This window comes from Chrysochloris asiatica, unplaced genomic scaffold, assembly GCF_000296735.1.
Source record: "Chrysochloris asiatica unplaced genomic scaffold, ChrAsi1.0 scaffold00173, whole genome shotgun sequence".
NCBI lineage: Eukaryota > Metazoa > Chordata > Mammalia > Afrosoricida > Chrysochloridae > Chrysochloris > Chrysochloris asiatica.
The window spans coordinates 3,952,892-3,974,445 of NW_006408691.1; the positions used below are offsets into that span (position 1 = coordinate 3,952,892).

The following is a 21,554-nucleotide window of genomic DNA, read 5'->3' on the forward strand; positions in this document are numbered from 1 at the left end:
GGGTGCTCTGACACCTGTGAGCACAGTTTGCATGCGTCCCCAGGGAGTCTTCTGTGTCCTGGTGGCCTAAGACTGCCCAGATATACCACTGGAGCAGTAAACAAGAAAAAGGAGCTTCCTTCCCCTGCCCACCCTGTCTATTCCTCTCTCAAGTCAGTGAGAGAGGTCAGGATTCAAAGGCAAGCCTGGAGCAAGCACAACCAACCCTACTTCTTTGCTATATCGCTTGCTTGCTGGGGCCTTGGGCATGTCATTGCCTTCTTTGAGTCTTTGTCTCCTCCTGGAAGGGCGCTGGTGGACCAGTGAATCCCACGTTCCCAGTTAGCACCGGTCTCCACTTTCTCTGGACTCCCCCAGCAGCTGTTCACTGGGTGGGAAGCTGCTTCCAGCTCACAGCACCCTCCCCTCTCCTGGCTTCCCAGGATACAGACTAGCAGGGTCCTTATCAGTGGGCTGCTGACTCTTCCTGGCTCTGGTCACACCTGAACTCTGTGAGCCACTCCTTAGCTTGTCCTTGTGAAGGTCTGACCATGGCCTTCCCTGGGCCTAAGTGCTGGTGAGGGAGGACGGCACTATGTCTGTCACTCTGGCCATGGAGGGCTGAAACTACACAGTGACATCCATCTGTGCCTTGGTCAGGCTTCTCTGCCCCTGGCTGGAAACTCCATAACCTTGGAGCTGAGGAGACACTGGGGAGGGGAGCAGGAGGCATTGGTTTGGCCACGGGACCGTCATAAAGAACCTGACTGCGGCCACACAGAGGTGCCTGACCCCCACCACACCACATTGGTGGCAAAACTGCTTCCTTTCCTTAGTGTCTGCTTGGTGAGATGCACCACTGAGACAATGCTGACTCTCAGAGACCCTGTTGGACAGAGTAGAACTGCCCCATAGGGTTTCCAAGAACAGATCTTTACAAGAACAGACCACGAGGTCTTTTCTTCATGGATGGGTTGGAGGGTTTGAACCAGCAACTCTTCATTGAGGAGCAGACTGTTTAATGGTTGCTCCCTAGTGTCCACTTACTGTTAGTAGGTTCTTTCGCGTTGGTTCCGACTCATAGTGACATGATGCACAATAGAATGAAACATTGCCCTGGCTGGTACCATCCTCATAATTGCTATGCCTGAGCCATTGTTGCCGCCACTGTGCCAATCCATCTTGTTGGGGGATCTTCCTCTTTTTCTCTGATCCTCCACTTTACCAAATAATGATGTCCTTGTCCAGGGACTGGTCTCTCCTGATAATGTCTGAAGTATGAGACAAAGTCTCACAATCCTGGCTTCTAAGGAGCATTCTGGTTGTACTTTATTCAACACAGATTTGTTTTTTCTTTTGGCAGTCCACGGTACTTTAAATATTTTTTTTCAACACCATAACTCAAATGCATTTATCTACTCTACGGTTGGTGGGAGATAATTTAGCATTTCCCTTGTTTTGAGTCTGAATAGTGCTGAAGTTGGTGGGTCCAAAGTTCCGGTGCTCATGTACCCAAAAGGGCTTCTTCAGGGATGTGCCCTCTGCCCCACCTCCAGGGGCCAACTCTGGCATGGACAGCATGTCCCTTTATGACCTACTGAGCCCTGTTGACCTTTTGTGAGTCCCGTAGGAACACATCCTGTGATCACGTTGCCCTGAGGAGATACCATGGCTGACCAGAATGGTCAGGCCACCCCAGAACCCTGACTCAAGGGGATGGTGGGAATGACTGCCCACCCCTGAAAGCAAGCTCTGATCCCTCTGCCCTCCAGCACCCTTCTCTTGGCTGGATGAGGGACGTCCAGAGGGACAGATGATGGCCTGATGCCGTTTGGATGGGGTCTGCTGATGGGGGGAGGTGCCAAGGTGACCATGTACCCCTCTGGGACTTGCTCTCTCCTCCAGCCATGGTCCCCCAAGAGCTCAGCCTCCCCCCACACCTGAGGGACGGGGGCTCAGGGCAAGCCTGGCGCTCCCGCTTGCCCGCGGCTGCCCGGGTCGGGCTAGGAGCCCTACGTGTACATGCAGGTACTCGCGGGCCGCCGCGGGCTGGGCGTGCCCTAATTAGCCCACTATCTGGGGAGTTCTTCTGGAAAGCAAAACAAACCAACAAAGTCCTAGTTTGGCCCAGGTTCCTCTCTGCTGCCAAGTGGGTCTCTCCTGAGCCCTGGGGGCTCTGGGCCCTTGTCTCAGTTCCGTGAGGCCCCTGGTGGGCTGGTCTCTGCTTTTGCAATTTGATCTGAAGTGAGGCCTGGTCTGGGCAGTGAGGGATTTGAGAATCCAAGCATTTGTACCCTGAGTGAGGGAAAGCTTTCGGGCACACTGGTGGAGGATGGTACAAGGAGGCAGAAGGCACCCCATCCCTGACAGTGTCCCTCAGCTACATTCAAAGCTGTAGCCACATAGAAACAAAACTAGGAAAGGGGCTCCTGGTCGCATCAGGCATTTTGCTTGTGGTTTGGGGGCTGGTGTTGCAGGAGGCAGCCCTGGGGTGCAGGTGGGGCAGCAGTCACCGAGCCATGAAGACAGCCACCTCTACTGGTCCAGCCATCACCGCTGTCTCCAGAGCCCCACATGGGGGCTTCACAGGCTCTTGTGCCTCCACCAATGCTGCCAAGTCTGACATCTGTCTTGGAGGTCCAGAGAGGGGAACAACCTCGGGTCTTGCAAGAGAGGGTTCCAAACCCTTGCCTGGGCATCCCACCTCAGAACTCCTGAAGGAGGTCTCTAGGCCGGGACTGGGGTTTCTACTTTTGCTGTGCATAACTGGGATGTATCTTCACATCAAATTAAAACTCCCGCGTGGGGGCTGCTGCGGTGGCCGCCGCGCCCTTGTCTTTGTTGCTGTTTGGTGAGGAGATCCTATCAGCCTCTCAGCTCTGCTCAGTTCAATGACTAATTCCTTGGCACCCGCTTCTGATCATTAAAGAATGTGGACAAGTTAAAATATGAAAAACTGTCCTGGGTCTGCAGCTTGCCGCTTCTAAACAAGGGCGGCATGACTGTTATCCTGTTGGTGCCCCCGAGGGGCAGCTTCAGCCTGTGCAGTACCTTCGGAAGGTACTGCCCAGAGCAGCCTCGAACCCAGGACTTGGCTGAAGCCAGGAGGGAGGAAATCCCTGCAGCCCTCAGGCCAGCCTGGAGCTCTGAGGACAACAGAGTTGCTCCTTCAGGAAGGGCCAGGCCTATTGTCTGGAAGAGAGAGAGGAGGCTGTGGAGACTGGTGGGCTGTGTTCAGTACTGATGTCTGACTATATCTGTTGAGGCTGCAATATAGGAGTGGGAGAGTCCGGCTGATGTCCAGTCCTGACTCCTGGCCAGCCTCACAGACAGGGTGCTATCCCTGTCACCTGTTACCTTCATCATTCATTTATTCATTTATTCTTAGCTAATTCATTCAGCAAACCTCTTGAGCAAACCCTTTGTAAGGATCAGTGCTGTACGCCCTTATTGTTTTTGACAGCTGCTAAATTAACCACCAACTCATGACCATCCCATGCACCCCTGTGATCTGGAGGGTTTTCGATGCCTAATTTGTTTGGCACTAGATCAGCAGGTCTTTCTTCTGAAGCACCAAGGGGTAGACTTGTACCCCCAATTTTCTAGTTAGTAGTTGAGTCTGATAACCATTTCTGACGCCCAGGGATCCCGTGTGCTCTTGAAGGGATGCTCATAACAACAACAGTAATAGTTGGTTCCACAGACATTTTGAATGATCTAACCCAACACCAAGGAGCCCTAGTAGCACAATGGTTAAGTACTCAGGTGCTGATGTAAAGGATGGAGCTTTAATCCCACCCAACAACTCTGTAGAAGAAAAGACCTGGGAATCTCCTGTAAAGACTGAAAAACCAAAACTAAGCCCACTGCCCAAGAGTCTATTCCAACTTATAGCGACCTTGTAGAGCGTTTCTGACGCTGTCAATTTGTACGGGAGCCAAAAGCTTCACCTTTCTCCCGAGGAGTGGCTGGTGGGTTTGAACTGTTGACAATGTGGTTACAATCAATTCAGTGCTTACTCTACAGTGCCACCAGGACTCCAAAAGTCTAGAAAACTCCATGGCACAGTTCTTCTCTGCCACAGGGTGTTAGTTTGAGTCGGAACCACTTAATAATAATAGCCCAGCATCTCCCCGTAAGAACCAAGATGCAAGTTGTTGTTGTTAAGTGCTGTTGAGTCGGTTCCAACTCATAGTGGCACTGTGTAGGGTTTCTGAGAAGTGGCTGGTGAGTTTGAACCGCTGACCTTGCAGTTCAAACCAACCAACAATTCAGCAGATTAACCCACAGCGCCAAAGAGACATAGGGAATTTCAAATGTTCCAGTAGTCACATTAAAAAAAGTTAAAAGACTCCAGTGAAGTTTTAAGGATGTATTTTATTGATCCTCACATAGAATCATTTCAGAGTCCTGGTGTGGCATTGTAGTATAAGCACTGGACTGCTAACTGCAATGTTGGTGATTCAAATCCACCAGCTTCTCTTAGGAAACCCTATGCATATGAGTCGGAACTGACTCGATGGCACTTTACAATAACAATATGATCATTTCAGCATGTGATCTATCCGAACATTGTTAGAGACAGGCTGTATGATTTGGGGGCTCTGGTGCCCTTACCCAGACAGCAGAGGGGGCCCAGGAGCATAGCTGCTGTGTTGGACAGGGCTGAGCAGATTGTCCCATGAAGTGACTCTCCTTGCAGGACTCAAAGCCTGTCATAGTCCTGTCAGTTCCCAAATCCCTCTCAGGACAGCCAGGATCTGGGAGGGGCACATCCAGAGGATTGGGCCCTGAGTGGATTGTGTTAGTCCCTCTGAGGGGGACCTTTGGGCTGGACCTAAGCGCTAAGAAGGATCAGGGAGCCATCCAGAAAGGGAGGCAGTCAGTGGTGTGGAGCAGGATCCTGGAACATGGGAGCAGGCCAGTGGACATGGAGTCCCTGGAAGTTTGGGAACTGGGAACCTGGGATGGGAACCAGGGCCTGGGTGCTGGCTGGGGCTCAGCACATCTGTAAACTGCCCCTTACCTGCACCAACTCCAAGGAAGATGATACTCGGTCATCCCTTCCTCGGGGAGGTGGCCAACCCCTCAGGTTCTACATGGCTGGATAGGGCCTGAGGCTCAGTGGACACACGTGGCCCCTGATCGAGGACACAGGTGTCTGGTAAGCTGGAGGTGATGGGGCTTTGGGCTGTACAGTTCACCTCTTCTCTGGTAGAGCCAGAGACAGGAGCAGGAAGGGACTGACCTGGTCATTCTATTGACCTGATGTGCACCCCTGGAGAGATAGGTTGTGATTTTTGTTTTAATCTGGAGGGTTGGGGACAGTTCTACAGGGGAGCAGGCAGGGAGCCTGGCTCTCACATCCAGCCCTGCCTCCTCTCTCACAATCTCACACCTTTAGCCCCCTTGCTCTGTAGCCCACCTCCACCAGGCAGATACTCCCCAGTTCACCATCTCAACCTGTGTCCCTGGGCCCCCAGGCTTATGACCCTGCTGATGGTCCTGGGCAGCCAGGGAACCCGGTGGGAAGAGAAGGGAGAGTCTGGATAAGGCAGGGAGACAGACTCACCAGAGAGTCGCTGCTCCTCTCTGGGCCTTGTTTCCTCATCTGTAAATGGGAGAGTGGAGTGCTGGTGTGGTGCTGTGGGTTAATGTGCTGGATTGCAAAGTGGGTTTGAACAGCAAGGTCGGCGGTTCAAGCTCACCAGTCGCTCCTTGGAAACCCTATACAGGATTGCTATGGGTTCGAACCAACTCGATAGCGCTTAACAACAACAAATGGGAGAGTGCAGGGAGAGTAACTTGGGCTGTGAAAAGCATGAAGGGTCTCAACAGTGAGCGGGGAATGGCCTCCTGACACAGAGTGAATCTTGACACTGATGATGAGAGGCCTCATATTGGTCAGCTGCTTTGTGTGACTCTGCAAAGCCCACCCCAGCTTTGGGAGGAGGGTCGTCCTGGCCAGCCCTGCAGGTGGGAGCTGCCTGGGTTCCCCCTCCCTCTGCTTCTGGTCCAGGATCTACACAGGGTGACCCAGAGAACATGGCCACTTCACGGTGGCTGCAATTCCTGAAGTCTCGTTCTTGGGGTGCATGGCCCTGGGACAGAGCTGAAGGTATAGAAGGAGTTAGAACATTGCCAGGGCAGAGAGACAAGGTGTGGGGGGCCCTGAGAGCCAAGGGGCCATTCGACACATCTTTGGGGACCAACTGCAAAGGCAGGCTAAGTCAGGTCTGGATGTAGAGTCAGATGGGTACCCCAGGGCCTCTCACACACCCTGGTGGGTGCATTGAGTACTGTATCTGCCCTGCCTGACTCTTTGGGCCTGGGGTCCCCACTCTGAGCTGTGAGGTGTGAGGTGACCTGCAGCAGGAACCAGGAACCCCTGTGAGAGGCCTGCCTCCTCCCCTTCCCAGTTCAGTGGATCCCCAAAAACCAGGGCAGCACGGGGTGGCTGGTGGAGGGGGCGAAATGACTATGTCGGTTTATCCGACACAAGTCATGACCTGTTGCGGGGGGGCGCCTGAGGAAATGTTTGGGATGACTCGTGCAGGCTGGCCCTTTAAGGCTCCTGCAGTAACCGGACACCTGGGGGGGCCGGGGCGGCTCCCACTCTGCCTGACGGTTTGTCTCTCCCCCTCCCGCCAGTCCCAGTTTAATCTGCTGAGCAGCACCATGGACCAGATGAACAGTCGCACTACCCCCGCCAGCCCCTACACCCCAGAGCACGCCGCCAGCGTGCCCACCCACTCTCCCTACACACAGCCCAGCTCCACCTTCGACACCATGTCGCCTGCTCCTGTCATCCCCTCCAACACCGACTATCCCGGCCCTCACCACTTCGAAGTTACCTTCCAGCAGTCCAGCACAGCCAAGTCTGCCACCTGGACGGTGAGTACACTGCGCCACCCATGGGTGCGGGTGGACCAGTGCTGCCCTAAGAAGGTGTCCGCTCAGTGGGGCAGGGAGGGGCTCCGCACAGGGGGCGGGTCTGCGCTGGGCAATCTGGGCGTGCTGCTCTCGGACACATGGTCAGAGTTGACCAGCCTCCCGCAGGGAACCCAGGGGGTGGACCTGGCTGACACTGAGATTCTTGGGGCAGGGGCCACTCCCTGCCAGCCCACCTACACCAGACTCTTGTCAACTTGCCAATACTCTGGGGAGGCTCTGATTTGAACTTCCACTTGGACGGGCTGGGAGCTGTTGAAGCTGCTGCCCAGGGCCAGGAGGCCACCTCCTCTAAGCAGCAAGACTAGATTTGGTTATTTTGTCTCCCCTGCCGCACACCGTGTCTAAGTGTCCATCACTGAGTGGTGTCAGGAAACAGGACTAGCAAAGTTGGAACCTTCACAACAGTGGGCTCAGACCCTCACTCCTGTACCTCTGGTGGGGAGCCTGGTCTAAAGTTCCGGTCTAGCTAACATTAATGACATTCCACGTGGCCCTGATGCTCACCTCATGCCGGCGTCGTGCCATGTCCCACAGAAGTTAAATACCTAATTATTTTTTTAGTGACCGTCAGCACTATTACTATCAGTTTCTTTATAAATTCGATCTTAGTCTCTGGGGATTGGAGACATTACATGTAAACTTACAGATATGATGACGTCAGCACATTACCCTCTGGAACACTCTGTAGTACGTATTACTAATGGTAAGATGAACACATGTAAAAGCGCGGCCAAAGCGTGTTTCATTGTAACTTGAATATGCTGTAAATAGGGTGCTGTAATTGTTGTTATGAGTCAGGTCCGACTCATAGCAACCCTGAATAGAGTTTCCGGATAGCGGCTGGTGGGTTTGAACCACCGACCTCGTGGCTCAAACTGAGCTTGTCTTATCCAGTGCATTATCCTGCAGCGCCACACTAGGAGACCACCCAGCCACCCAACAGGCAGTTTTTATTTCCATTTTCAGGTGAGGAAATTGAGGCATGGGGAAGGGGAGAAGTAACTTGTTTAAAGTGGGGGCTGAAGTGTACAAGGTACCCGCTCCAGGGTCTGTGCTTGTGACCACTGCCCCACACTGCCCGTTTTGCTGCTAGGGAGAAGGGGCTACCAGCCACCTCCCTTGGACGCAGCAACAAGACTCGCCATCTGACACCCCACCCCAAGCAGCCTGGGGTTCATCTTGGGAATGTGGGAATGCAGGTCCAAGGCTGACATGAGGGAACATGAGCATTACCCTGGTGTGGGAGCTGCAGCGTCCCCTCTCACAGGGTCCACATGGGGGTCCTGTGGCAGTGCTTTGTCCTCCCAGAGGGATCACTACCCAGCCAGGTCCCTCATCCCCCAGGTAACAGCTTGGTACTCACCTGAGCCCCACCTGGAGCAGAGATAGGCAGGATATGAATGGTCCTGAGTGGCCATCCAAACCCACATGACTGCCCCCCCCCCCCCCGCCCGTTCCATGTTCTGTCCCTTTAAGACCTGAGTCCCACTGTCTCTACCACCCAGCTGACTGGAGCACGCAGGCTTTCCCACGCTCCTGGGTAGCTGGAGGTTGGGGTGGAGCCATAGGTCCGGCTCTGCAGGTGGACAGAGGCACTCACCCTGAGATTGTGTCTGGGTTTTAAAATGGCTGGGATCGCCTCTGGCTGCCTGCCCATGTCTATGCTAAGGTTCAGCAGGGATTGGAGGGCAGGCATGGCAGATCCATGCCTCACTGTCTTTCTCTGTAGAAGTATCATTCCCATGCTGCTGGTGGGATTCAAGGAGGTCATAGTGTAAAGTACATAGCACAGGGCTTAGTGTCAAAAGCATGAGGTACGCTGTCACCAGGTGGAGTCTTATTATTATTACTGCAGTGGTGGTGGTGGCTACAGTAAGGTTGTTACGGAGCCTAGTCCTCCTGAGTTAGAGGGTTCAGCAATAATGCCAACCACCAGAAGGTTCCCTTGGTAATTCTGTTACCCTGCTGAAAGATTTAGGAATATTTCCTCCACCCCAGTTTGAAGCTAAGGGGTCTGAGTCAGATCAGGAAGCCCAGGGTGTCCCCATGCCTGCACCCCTTCAGCAGAGACTCACAGTCTTTCTGTACCCCATCGCAGCTCCACTCATCCTCTCTAAGAGGGATGACCTTCAACACGGACATCTGCCAATTGAGGTCTGAGTCGCCTGATATTTTCAGGACCAGTTCCTCACCTGGGAGCTGTTCACAGAGCTCTGTCTCTCTTGCTCCCACATTGTTTGAGGATGCACTGGGGTCTCTGGCATGCTGGGGGAAGATTAGAGGGCCTCACAGGGTTTGAGCTGGTCCTTGGGCGGGGTTGGGAGCTGACTCTCTGCCTCCCTGCCCAGGTGTGTGGGTATCAGGGCTGGGGCTAAGGGAATTGGTCCTAATTGCCCTGACCCTGAATGGCTGTGTGGGGTGGCCCACCTAGGATCTAGGCACCAGGCCAGCAGCACCAAGGGTCAGAGAAGGCTTGTGTGCACTCAGCAGCTCAAGTCCCAAGCGCTGACCCCCACCAGGTGCCTGAGCAGCAGCCGCCACCAGCCTGGGCCCCCCCTAGAGCTCAGAGGGCACTGAGCACTGACAGAGGATGCTGTTGTGGGATCCTGCCCGCCCCCTCCCCAGCTGCTATCAATACAGGGGATGGAGGTGGGACAAACATTGATAATGAGATTTTTGGCGCCTTGGGTCTCTGGGAGCAGACCCCTGGTGTGCTCCTTTCCATGCCCAGGGAGGGGACAGGGCGTGCAGGCTGCCGGCTCACAGCTCTCAGGTCCAGCTGCGCAATGCTGCCCAGGCTTGTTGCTGGGCTCACTGCCCTGGTCTCCACACACAGCTCCTACCACGCTGGCCGCCTGGTAACTGATAGATAATGCATATTTTTCTCAAGTACAATTCCAAATTGACTCCTGCTTTCGTTCCTTTCTCCTCTTGAGAAAAACACCCCACCGTGCTCCCAGGAGGCCACAGCTGTTAATGGGGTCTTTGGCCTCTGCCTGGCTGAGGCCCCCTGAGAGCCTCCCACTGGGTTGGGCATTGTGCCCCTGGCCAACTTTCACACAGGCATTCACATAAATACACTAGACACATGCATGAAGCACTGCATGCTCACATGCACGCAACACATGCATGCACATAGCATACATGTACAGAATATATCTGTGCTGCCACACACCTGCATGTAGCCACGTGTGCACACACCACATACATATGTGCACACCTGCAGTATACCGCACATGCACTCATCACACAACACATGAATGTGTGCACATCACATGTATACAGACCCAGCATACATGTGCACACCACACACATGAGTGCACCAGACATCTATGCATCCACACATGCATGCACATCACACATATATGCACACCACACACAGTTGTACACTCTGCATGTATAGGTATAACACACACCTGTATGCACTCACACCACACATAGACATGTACATGACACCCATGTGTGTACAGCACACCCTCACAGCACACGTACCACACACATGCACATACCACACACAGAGACTCCTTGCACGTGCCTTTCTGTCTGTGACCCTGGGTTCTGACCAGTGCTCCCCACAGAGGGTGCAGAAGATGCTGGGTGTGGAAGCAACGGGGGAGCCAGAGAAGGGATGTATACGTTCAGTCAGAAGCATGTATGCCATGGCCCTGGTGGTGGCTTGAGTTTGGAGCTGGCAGGCGAGACTCTGCATAGTGGTTGGAGGAACCAGTGGTGTCTTCCAGGGTCTGAGTCCTGGGTCTGACCAGCCGGTGGCTACTGGGTCATCTTCCTGCTCTCCAGGGTCCTGTCTATAAATGGCTGCTCGGGGGTCTAAGAAGCAGATTCTGTGACTGCCTACAACAGGGACATAGTCCACAGACACTGCTGTCTGCCTGCTGTCCCCACTGAGATCCCCACTGGGGATTTGGGGAGACAGACAACTTAAACCATTAGAACTGCACATAATGGCCTGGCACCTGGTGGGCACCTGATGCTCCTGAGCAGCTGGGCAGATGGAGGTGGGCCAAGAATGGTGGTCCAGTGCCTTTTATCCCTGTTTCACACCCTCCTCAGGAAGACTGGCTCCAGGCCTGGGAGGGGTCACCTCAGCAAGGCTCCCTGGGTAGCTCAGGGGGCAGAGCTTGTGTAGTGCCCTCTGCTGGGTGCCAGCCTGGCCACTGAGACCTGATGGACACTCCAACCTGGCAATTGCCCCGGACTGACAGTGAAGTGGTCCCAAGGGAACAGAAAAAAGGAGAGCAGCGTTCTCCTGGACCACCCCAGCATGGGTTGTGGACTCTGTTTGAGAGCAGCGTTCTCCTGGACCACCCCAGCATGGGTTGTGGACTCTGTTTGAGAGCAGCGTTCTCCTGGACCACCCCAGCATGGGTTGTGGACTCTGTTTGAGAGCAGCGTTCTCCTGGACCACCCCAGCATGGGTTGTGGACTCTGTTTGAGAGCAGCGTTCTCCTGGACCACCCCAGCATGGGTGTGGATTCTGTTTCTTCCTGCTCCCAGGCCAGGCCTGCCAAGGGAGGCCCTGTCTCTGGTGTTTGCAGGGTTCAAGAGGTTTCTGAGGTCAGGCACGGGCCGTACTGTGGTGTGGAACCCTGGTCCTGCAAGGTCTTGCCAGCCCCCCAAGGCATACTGAGAGCTCTGCCAATAGCCGCCAAAGCTGCCAAGGACACTGTCCATCCAGGGGCTGGACTTGGTGGTGGAGGTGAGTGGGGCATCGAGGGCTTTGGGACAGACAGGAGCCCAGACATACCCCCTGACAACCTCCAGCGGCTCCTAACTGGTGTGTCAGTGTGTGAGAGAGAGAGAGAGAGAGAAGGTGAGTGTGAGAACGTGTTTGAGCATGGATGAATGTATGTGTGTGTAATAATGAACATATATGTATGTCTGTGTGCATGTCTGTGTGAGTGTGTGAAAGTAAGAGTATGTATGTGTTGGATGGTTGTGTGCATACATGTGTATGCATGAGTCTGTGAGTGTTGGGAATGAGTGTCTGTGGGCATGTATATGCGTGCAGGCATGTGTGTGAGCGTGAATGTGTGTGAGTCTGTGTGAGTCCCCTCCAGGAGGAACACATGGAAGGTGGGCAGGGAAACCAGGGATTCCTGGGTGGAATGAGGCTGAGTCAATGCTAATGGATTTGGAGAAAACTTTCCAGCCCTTCGGAGCTCTCGGAGCAAGAGAATAATAGCGGAGCTGTCCCAACATGACTGTGGTATCAATTGCGTTATCCTAAAAGTTTATGGAATGCATACTGGCACCAAAGGCAATTATCTGTGTTTAAAGCCGAGGGAAGAGTTCTAACAATGTTTATTGTAGAGATGGAACGTGGAATATTAAAAGGGAAACGAGAACACTTAAGGAGCAATTGCCCGAATACTGCCTGCTCTGAAGGCTGGCATGGTGAGGGTCGGGGCCACTGATCATGGCCTGGGGTAGGGGGCATGGGATTGCTTCATCTCTCTGTACCTCCACCCCCAGAATCTGTGTCCCCTGGAGGTCATGGAAGCTGCTCTTGGGGGCATTGAGTGTGGGGCAAGGAGGTCCCATGGCCCCGTGCATGTCCTTGGGTCCCGGGGTTCCCAGCCTCAGAGCATGTGCTGACAGATCTGGGCCCCAGGAACTGGGGGTGTTCCTCAGCCTGGGGGACTCTGGATGAGCATCATCACACTGTCTGGGTTATTTTAGGGAACACAGGTCTGAAGACTGGGGCCCTGCTCCAAAGGTTTGAGTTTGAAGGGAAAAAAAAAATTATCTTCTATAATTTGTTTTAAAAATGAGATACCTTTCCTAGAAGTAGATTTTAGTTATAAACGCTGACAGCTGCAAGCAGGGAACACACTCGGCTGTTCGATTCCACCTATAGTCACCTCAGAGAAAGGCCTGGCGACTACTTCCAAAAGTTCACAACCATTGACAACCCTGTGGGGTACATTCTGCTCTGACACACGGGGTCTCCATGAGTTGGGTTGTCCGATGCTGTAGACCCCCTGCTATGGATCCATTACTGAGTCTCTCTTACAGCAACCCCATTGTAGAGGGGAAACAGGCTTAAAGGGGCATCCGCTGTGCACCTGTGTGCACTGCTGGGGATGCCTGCCCGGTGGAGCTTGGTGAGCCGACATCAAAAAGGGGCTTGCCCCTCAAGTTCTCCCTGCCTGCTTTGCCAGGCTCAAACGTGGGGAAGGTACCCCAGCACAGAGTCTGAGTGGGATGCTATGTGTCCAGTAACACACCGGGGCTGAGGCCGCCGCCCTCGCTGCTTGCTTTTTACTGACAAATAAAAATCCCTCGAGAACACTTTGTATCAGAACACCCCAGGGCTGAGCAATATGCGAGGTAAATATGGAAACACGCCAGTCAGCAGGAGCTGTAAGCCACGGGTCTTGGGTCTTGGGTCTCGCAGACTCAGCTCCCTCTTGGCCTTCTTGTACCAGGCTCCGCCCGCGCCTGCCTTCCCTACCCCCAAGAAATTCCAAACCATCCAATCAGTTCTGACTCCTGACAACCCATATGTGTCAAGAGTAAAATCTCAGTGGCAGATTTTTCAGGAGAGCACCAGCCCTGTCTTTCTCTGGGTAGACACGAACCTTAGACCTTTCCGTTAGTAGCCAAGTGTGTTAGCCATTTGCACCAGTCACGACTCCCCACTTTAAAGAGAGAGGGGGGCCTCAGTAAGAATCTTCTTGGCTCCTGCTAAGCCAAGATGGGGTCCACAGGTGCTTGGAACCCTGCTACCCCCTGGGAACTCAGGTAATGTGGGGGGCATGGCGGAGCAGAGGGTTAAGGCTTTTCTTCCAAGTCAGAGGGGTTCTTGCCACCTCTGGGTCAGTGGTCAGTCACTGGGGGGATCTGCTTTGGGCTTTTCTCAGTTTCACGGTTAATGGATGGACCCTGTGACCTCCAAGGTTGGCTGGTCCAGACCCTTGCCTCCAGTGAAGAAACCCTTCACCATCTCCTGACGTCCTGAGATTGTCCTAGGAGTCTTGGGAAGGGAGAGGGTAGAAAATTCCAGGGCATCAGAGCTGGGGGGGGGTGAGGGGGGGAAGGGAAAGCCTATTCCCCATCCTCATTTTATAATGGAGAGCAAAAGGCTTAGATTGGGAGGTGTCAAGGCTGGAATGTCCAAGCATGGGTTTTATGATGGGGCCACAGAGGCTTTGAGAGACTTGTGTTTTTATAGAGCAGAAAAGTCCTTGTTGTAAAGTGAGCAGACATCAGTGCTCCGTGAAGCTCCATTGCCATGGGTTCAGGTCTAACTTACAGTGATGTCCCAGTGTATCAGAGTGGGAAAACCCACAGGGTTTTCCGTGGCTGCTTTTTTGGAAGTAAATCTCCAGGCCTTTGTTCTGAAGCACAGCTGGGTGGTAACCTTTCTGTTAGCAGTTGAACACATTCACTGTTTGCACCACCCAGGGATTCCTGGGGAAACCACACAGTAACCGCAAGCCGAGGGTTACCCTGGGATCCTAGGCCCTCATCCTCTACCACAGTCATAGGACCTGGGCAAGATGGCCATCTCCTCGGAATCCCTGCCCAAAGGAACCCAGCGACAGGGTGTCTCAGGGCTCCAGAGAGAACAGGCAGTCTGTGGTTGAGGCCCCACTGGGGGCCACTACTCTCTAATCAATTCGTAGGCCATTAGGACTCCCTCGGCTCCCGGTGCTTTGCAGACTATTTATTTGTAAGGCTCAGTGAAAACTTCCATTCTACCCAGCTATTTACTGAAAAATTGCCCACCCTACATGTCCACTAGCTGACCAGGCAGGAGTAGCCGTGCCCCTCAGGGAAACCGTGGGCTCTGTCCCAGCTAAATGGGATGCAGTTTAGTTAGAGCAGACATCCCAACATCACTGGTCCTCGGCCAGTAGGGGTATCTCAAACTGTGGCCCTGACTCAGGGGGCTTCTGCAGCCTCTTATGGCCAAGGCTGGTGGCCACAGGACCCATCTTTCAGACTCTCAGCTGGAGCTAACCCAATCCATACTTGTTCGCCCTCCAGAGAGGCTTCCTGGGCTCAGCTCCACCGCCTCCATCTACTCAGTTAGTGACAATTCCCTCCCCCTCTCCCCCGCCCCCAGGGTGTCCATGGGAATCTTCTGGAATGGAGGAAAGGAGCTGTCCCATCTAGCCCCTGGACTGACATTAGTGTCCAGCACAGGACGCCCATGGTCAGCTGGAGGCTCCAGGACTGTCCTGTGAGCAGAAGGTGACACTTCCCATCCCCATGGGTGACCACAGAGCTCTCAGCAGCCCTGGCTTCTTACCAAAGCCACTGAGCAGGGTGAGGGCCGTGGGAGGCTGTCTTCCCCCACACTCTCCTTACTGTGAGGAGAGCCACCATGCCGGGTAGCCCTCTGTCATGCTGCTGGGACCTCTGCCAGAGCTTTCTATCCACGGTCCAGACCAGAGGAGAGGCCAGCAAAGAATGCCCATCGACAGCCACCTTCAGCTGCCTGCAGTCAAAACCAGACCTCTGGGCAGAGGAAACCGAGGGTGGAGCTTATGGGGGAGGTGGAGGCTGGGGGGGTGTGTGCTCCAGGTTGGTGTGTGGAAGTGGGAGGATGGGGGGACCCCAAGAGTCTGAAGAAAGCCTGGATGCCTGAGTCACAGAATAAGTCTGAGATGGAGGTGTCCTCACCTTGCATTGGGAGCCCTGGCTGTGTGAGGGAGGTGGAATCGCTGTGAACAACTTTGCACGACAGTCTCATTGAAGCAGACAGTCCTTTGAAGCAGGCCTTAGGGTATCACTCAGAACTTATCATTTCCATACTGGAGTAGAGAACCCCCCCTCTCCAGCAGGTCTGGCGCCCGCCATGTCCACTGGGGAACCTGCCCCTGGGGAAGGAGCAGGCACGTCAGTGGAAGGGTACAAAGTGAGGGACGAGAGGACCCGCTGCTGGGGGATATGAGATAGAGTATCTCAAGGATGTGTTCCCCAAAGAGCCCCCTCCTCTGGAGGAACAACAACAAAAAAAACCCAGGGAAACTTCACACCAGGAGTTGTTGGCCTGGGTCCCTTGTGAATTTGGGGGATTGGTGTGTGAGCCCACAGAACTCCACGCCAAATGTTTCAAGCATTGCTCTGGGAACTTTTCCAGAGATCTAAGGCTATAGCTTTGGGGAGGTCCACCAAGGAGGCTGTGACCCAAAGCAGGCCAAGATTGTGGCTCTAAATGAACACACACACAGGGAAAGTGGATAAAAGTGGGCTATAAAAAAATCATATGAAAAAATGAGAGCCCCCACTGCAGGCCACGTCTTCCAGAATTTGTTCTAACAGATTCACCCACGCTGGTTAACGGTATTTGCGGTTTGCAAGATACTACATGTCCCGGGAAATTGACAGACAAGTTATTATCACCTCTCCCCTGTCTTCCTGCCCAGACCTGCCTGTGCTGGGCACCCCAGCTGCCGGGAGCGGGCAAGGAAATTAACAGCCCCCGCACCCCTGCTCACGCCACCCTCCCGCCTGCCGCCCTCTCGACGCCCTGCAGGCCACTGGATTCAGGGCTCCCAGCTGGGCCAAGCCCATCTTGGACAGGGTGGGGTGGAGGTGGTCAGGGGAGGGGGTTCCAGGAGAGAAGTTGGTGACGGGGGGGGGGAGGGGGGGTGGGGGAAGAAGGGGGGGGGGGGGTTCCGATCGGGGGAGGGACGGGCACACATCAGTGTTTGAGCACATCATTTCCTGCAAGTACTGAGAAGCACACGCATCCCAGAGCAGACAAGCCTAGACAGTTCTGTGTCAACAGCCGAAGATAAATAAGATTTTATCAGCTCGGAATCTGTTGAAACACATCCATCTAGCGGTCCTGGGGAAGGACGGGGTGGGAGGGAGTCAGAGTCTGCACATGACCTCTTCCACAGAATGGAAAGACCCAGGAGCCCTTCTCTGTCCCCCAGACCCCCAGTCTGGCTTTCTCCCAGCTCTGGCCCAACACAGGCCACCAGAGGAAGAGACATTGGGAGACCGGCCCATACCCCAGGGCTGAGGGAAAGATTCCTATACCAGGGCTCCATCCAGGATTGAACCCCTCACCACGGCCAGTAGCTGCCCACACAGGTGTCTGCCCCAAAAGCCACTTGAGCCAATCCTGCCTTGTGCAGCCATGGACTGGCACGACCTGTGGGGGAGTGGGTTTGCCCAGGAACCATGGTGGTCTTGCTTGTGGTGCTGGAAGGGGGTTCCCAGGCTTGCAGGTAGTGCCTCCCTCTCGCTCCATCGGAGACAGAGCCTGGTAGCCTGTGTGCCTCACACTCCCACATGGTGTTTGCTGCTCTCTGACTCCAAGCCTAGGGCAGCCCAGACTAGGCAGCAGTAGTGCCGCCTTCCGGTACCAGGGACAGCTCCCAGCACCGCCCCAGCCTGCTGACAGGACGTTCAGCCGGTGCCCCAGGAACGTCCGCACTCTGCCCAGAGCGCTTCTGTCTCTCCATGGGAACACAGATTTCTCCTGTGAGCTCTTCTGCCAAGAAACCCAGACACAGGAGCCCCTGCTCGCCCCATATCTGGGGCATCGAGCCAGAGGGGAGGGGCTACATCTTGTACCCTGCATCCGGGCTTTATATTAAGGACTACTGACCTGTCCCAGCTAGGGTGATGGGACCAGGGACCCCAATGTGTTCACCTTTGGAATACCACAGGACATCCAAGTTGCTTGGAGAAGTGGGAGCTGGGCTTCCCAAGCCTCAACTCCTGCCCTCTGGGGTGGGGGGTAGCCAGTGGGAGTAGAGTCTCAGGCTTGGAGTGGGAAGGCAGAAGCTCGGAGGAAGGGCTCCAGCCAGACAGGGGCTTTGAAGCTGCTCTGGGAGCCAGGTGAGCTGCCCACTCTGAGTTCTTCAATCTTGGCCAGCCAGGATGACCCCTCATCTCCCACCTTACTAAGGCAGAGGCAGACAGGGTCCGTGGCGGTGGCGGGGAGTCAGACCAGAGAGGGACCTGGAGTCCTCCCACCTAATGCAACTCCAACTCTTTCTGTCCACCCCTCCTCCATCCACTCCCATGTAACAATCTGAACCAGGTCCCTCTCACCTAATAAACAACCAGAATGACTGTCCCCACCACAACAGCTGATGATACACACTGGGCTCTGTTCTGTGTTACTCTTGGTTGCTGTGCTCTGAGCCTGGGACCTCATCAGACCCCAAAGGCTGGTTCCTCCTAGCTGTGGCCTTGTTCATTTCTACTCCCCCACCTCAGTCCAGGCCTGTCCTGCAAGGTCCATCTGCTCCCACCTCTAGGACCCAGGCAGGTGATTTTTTTTTTCTTTTTCAGGCATCTCTATAGTTCTGGCCCCCAGAGAATTTTGCTGACCCTGTCGGGTGGGGGTGGGACTCTGAAATCTAACATCAGTTCCAGAAGGTCCCCATCCAACTGCTGACCGCTAGGCTTCAGCCTTTGCCTGACACCTGGTGCTCTGTGGCATTCAGGGTGGTACCTAATGGGGAAAAGCCGCTGGTTAGTCTGACATTTTTGGAGTTGAGGAGGCTCCCACCCAGGGCCTGGAAAATAATAAATGCCTCATCAGATGCTGCGGGATGGATGGCTCCCACATCCTTGCTCAGTGCCTCCCTTGCCATTTGTGTGTTCAGCCTGCAGCCCATTATTTTCATGTGCCACCTCTTCCAGGAAGCCCTCTTGGTTGGCCCTTCACACTGAGGCCTCTGAGCATCTCCCTGGTATCACTACTTTGTTCTCTGGCCTGTGCCTGGACATGCTGTTTCCCTCAGTGCTAGAGGATCCCTTGTGCTCCAGGGAAGTATGGTGCCAGCGTGCACTTATTGAGTACCAACTGCATGCCTCTGTTGCTGGGTGGTACAGATGAGAGACATGTGGGTTAGAGCCAGATCATGTGCACACTGCACACAGCAGGCACTTCATAAATGCTCTCCATTCAGGCTGCCCCGCGGTCTGAGAGGAGCCAGGAACCTGTCTGTCTTGTGTCACTCTCCCCTCCCCACCACCTGCACATGGATTACTGTCATTCCTGCTTTCTGAGGTGGGGTGACTGCTGACCTCCATATTGCTGTTAATATTGCCTCTCCCTCCCAAAGGATAGATCCGATGCCCATCTCCAGGGTGGGTGGGAACTTCACAGCCCCAACCCTGTGTGACATGGAGCCCAGGGGACTCCATCCTTGTCCTGACCACTGAGCATCCTGGTTACAGCTCTGGTTTCCTTGGACAAAGGCCCCGCCATCTGTACCAGCTGAGGGTGGAAGGAGGCAGGCCAGGCAAGTTGGTGGCTTGTGTAGCTGGCCACTGCTAGCATGAAGTCCGGGTTGATCAGTTGGATGCCTGGATGGGTGCCTGAGGGTCAGTGCAGAAGAGGGCTACAGAGGGGAAAAAGCTTGATAAAGGGGTTCCTGACCGCAGTCTGACCTGTCCCTCCTTTCGCAGTACTCCCCGCTGCTGAAGAAGCTATACTGCCAGATCGCCAAGACGTGCCCCATCCAAATGAAGGTATCCAGCCCCCCACCCCCCGGCACTGCCGTCCGCGCCATGCCTGTCTACAAGAAGGCGGAACACGTGACCGAGGTCGTCAAGCGCTGCCCCAACCACGAGCTGGGGCGGGACTTTAACGAAGGTGAGGCCCCACCCACCCCAGGGATGCTGGTCCCCGCCTCAGACAGAGGCAGCAGGTGCCCTAGAAATGGGCTTCAAGTTTCGGCTCAGCTATCACTGTGACGGTGGGGAGGGCTTCCGGGGGGCTTCCCCCGTGCTTCCTTGTGTAATGGCAGGCTGACCACCCCTGTGACCCAGCCCTCCTACTCTGACAGGACTAGAGTGCCCTCAGGGCAGGGCCAGTGGTCTGAGAGGGGTCTGGCACATGCCACAGTACTGTGTGGGGCAGCCCCTCTCTGCCAGCAATCCTGGACAGCTTCCAAGGTCCCACCTGGGGAGCTGGTAGTGTGCTACAGTGAATCCCAGCCGGGGACGATGGGGAACAAGGTGACTCTCTGAAGCTGTGTTCCCCTCCTCTCTCCTGCAGGACAGTCTGCCCCAGCCAGCCACCTCATCCGTGTGGAGGGCAACAACCTCTCACAGTACGTGGACGACCCCGTCACCGGCAGGCAGAGTGTCATGGTACCTTATGAGCCCCCACAGGTAGGAACTCACCAGGCTCAGTGGGAGGAAAGAAGACCTGTAAGAGAAGGCTGGAGTGGAAGGGGCTGTAGGAGGCAGGTGGGGTGCAGAGAGGCTGTGGGGTCCAGCTTTGACTGGAGGCAGCAGAAGGCCTTGGGCTGGGTGACACCATGCTGTGGGGTTCAGTTGCGTCATATGCATGTGGAAGTCGGAGATTGAATATGGAAGATCATAGAAGAATTGATGCATTTGAATTAAGGTGTTGGAGAAGAATATGGAAAGTACCATGGACTACCAGAAGAACAAACAAATTGATCTTGGAAGAAGTGCAGTCAGAATGCTCCTTAGAAGCATTCTGTCTCTTGTACTTTGTCTCTTGTACTTAGAACATGTTATTAGGAATGACCAGTCCTTGGAGAAGGATATCGTACTTTGTAACGTGGAGAGCTAACGAAAAAGAGGAAGACCCCCAACAAGATGAACTTACACAGTGGCTGCATCAATGGGCTCAAGCACAGCCATTGTGAGGATAGAGCAGGATTGGGCAGTGTTGTTCTGTGGTGCATACGGTCGCTCTGAGTCAGAACTGACTCAAGGAAATCTAACAACAACAATGCTGGGGCTGGGGCAGTGGGATGAGAGGCTGGGGTGGAGGGAAGTGACAATTCTGAAGAGATGGTGGCATGGGTTGCCAGGATGAAGGTTGTTGTTAAGTGGTAGGACTGGCCATTCTGGTGAGCTAGGCTTCCCAGGGAAGACAAGACGATGAGTCCCCAACTTCCTTATACCCAGTGCCTCAAATGCCCCTCAGCTTCCACCTCTATACCCAGAACCCCCTTGGCTCCCTTGCCACAAGTCTGAGAGCTACCCTTTCTGTCTAGGGGACCAGGGCCTGACCAAGCTATGTCCTCTCCTCGGGCTGCCCCGCCTCCCCTGTGCCCCACCCTATGCTTGGTCAGCCTCGGGAAAAGCAGGACAAGCTCGCCCCCTAGTGGTAATTCTGTGAAAGGCCAAGGTGTTCCACACTTGGAACCAGGGAGACAGTGGAGACTCTCCGTTCAGTGATTCCCAGCAACCAGTGGTCAAAAGTTCTGGGTTCACATCCCAGCTCTGCCACAATCCCAGCACCTCACACCTTGTAAGAGTGCACAGTATACAACAAATATATGCCCACAGAGGCCTGTGCAAACACCCACCAAACAGCCTCAAGAGCTAGTCTTCTGACCTGTGTCGGGGCGATGTGCTGGCCAACAAGATCTCAGGACTGTAACTACCTGAAGCAAAGAGCAGGCCTGAGCCCTTTCAGACAGTGTGAAGATGTAGTATGTGAATGCATGTATTGATTGGATGGATGGATGGATGGATAAATAATAGATGGATGATGGATGGATAAATGGTTGGATGGAATGGATAGTTGGTAGGATGGATGAATGACAAATGGACTTAAAGAAGGACCTGATCCCACCTTCCTCCGTGTCCACCCACAGCCAGGACTAGATGTGAGGTCTTGGAGTTTTCTAGCT

General features: G+C 54.4%; 1 protein-coding gene across 3 annotated transcripts in view; it reads left to right on the plus strand.

Annotated features, from left to right (window-relative positions):
* The window catches only part of TP73 (tumor protein p73), a 57,699-nt gene that overhangs the window by 26,848 nt on the left and 9,297 nt on the right, over window positions 1–21,554 (plus strand). For all 3 annotated transcript variants that reach the window (XM_006871739.1, XM_006871741.1, XM_006871740.1), the window contains exons 3-5: window positions 6,631–6,873; window positions 19,345–19,531; window positions 19,937–20,052. In XM_006871739.1, the coding sequence (XP_006871801.1) occupies window positions 6,631–6,873; window positions 19,345–19,531; window positions 19,937–20,052 (546 nt within the window). The remainder of the gene's footprint in view (window positions 1–6,630; window positions 6,874–19,344; window positions 19,532–19,936; window positions 20,053–21,554) is intronic.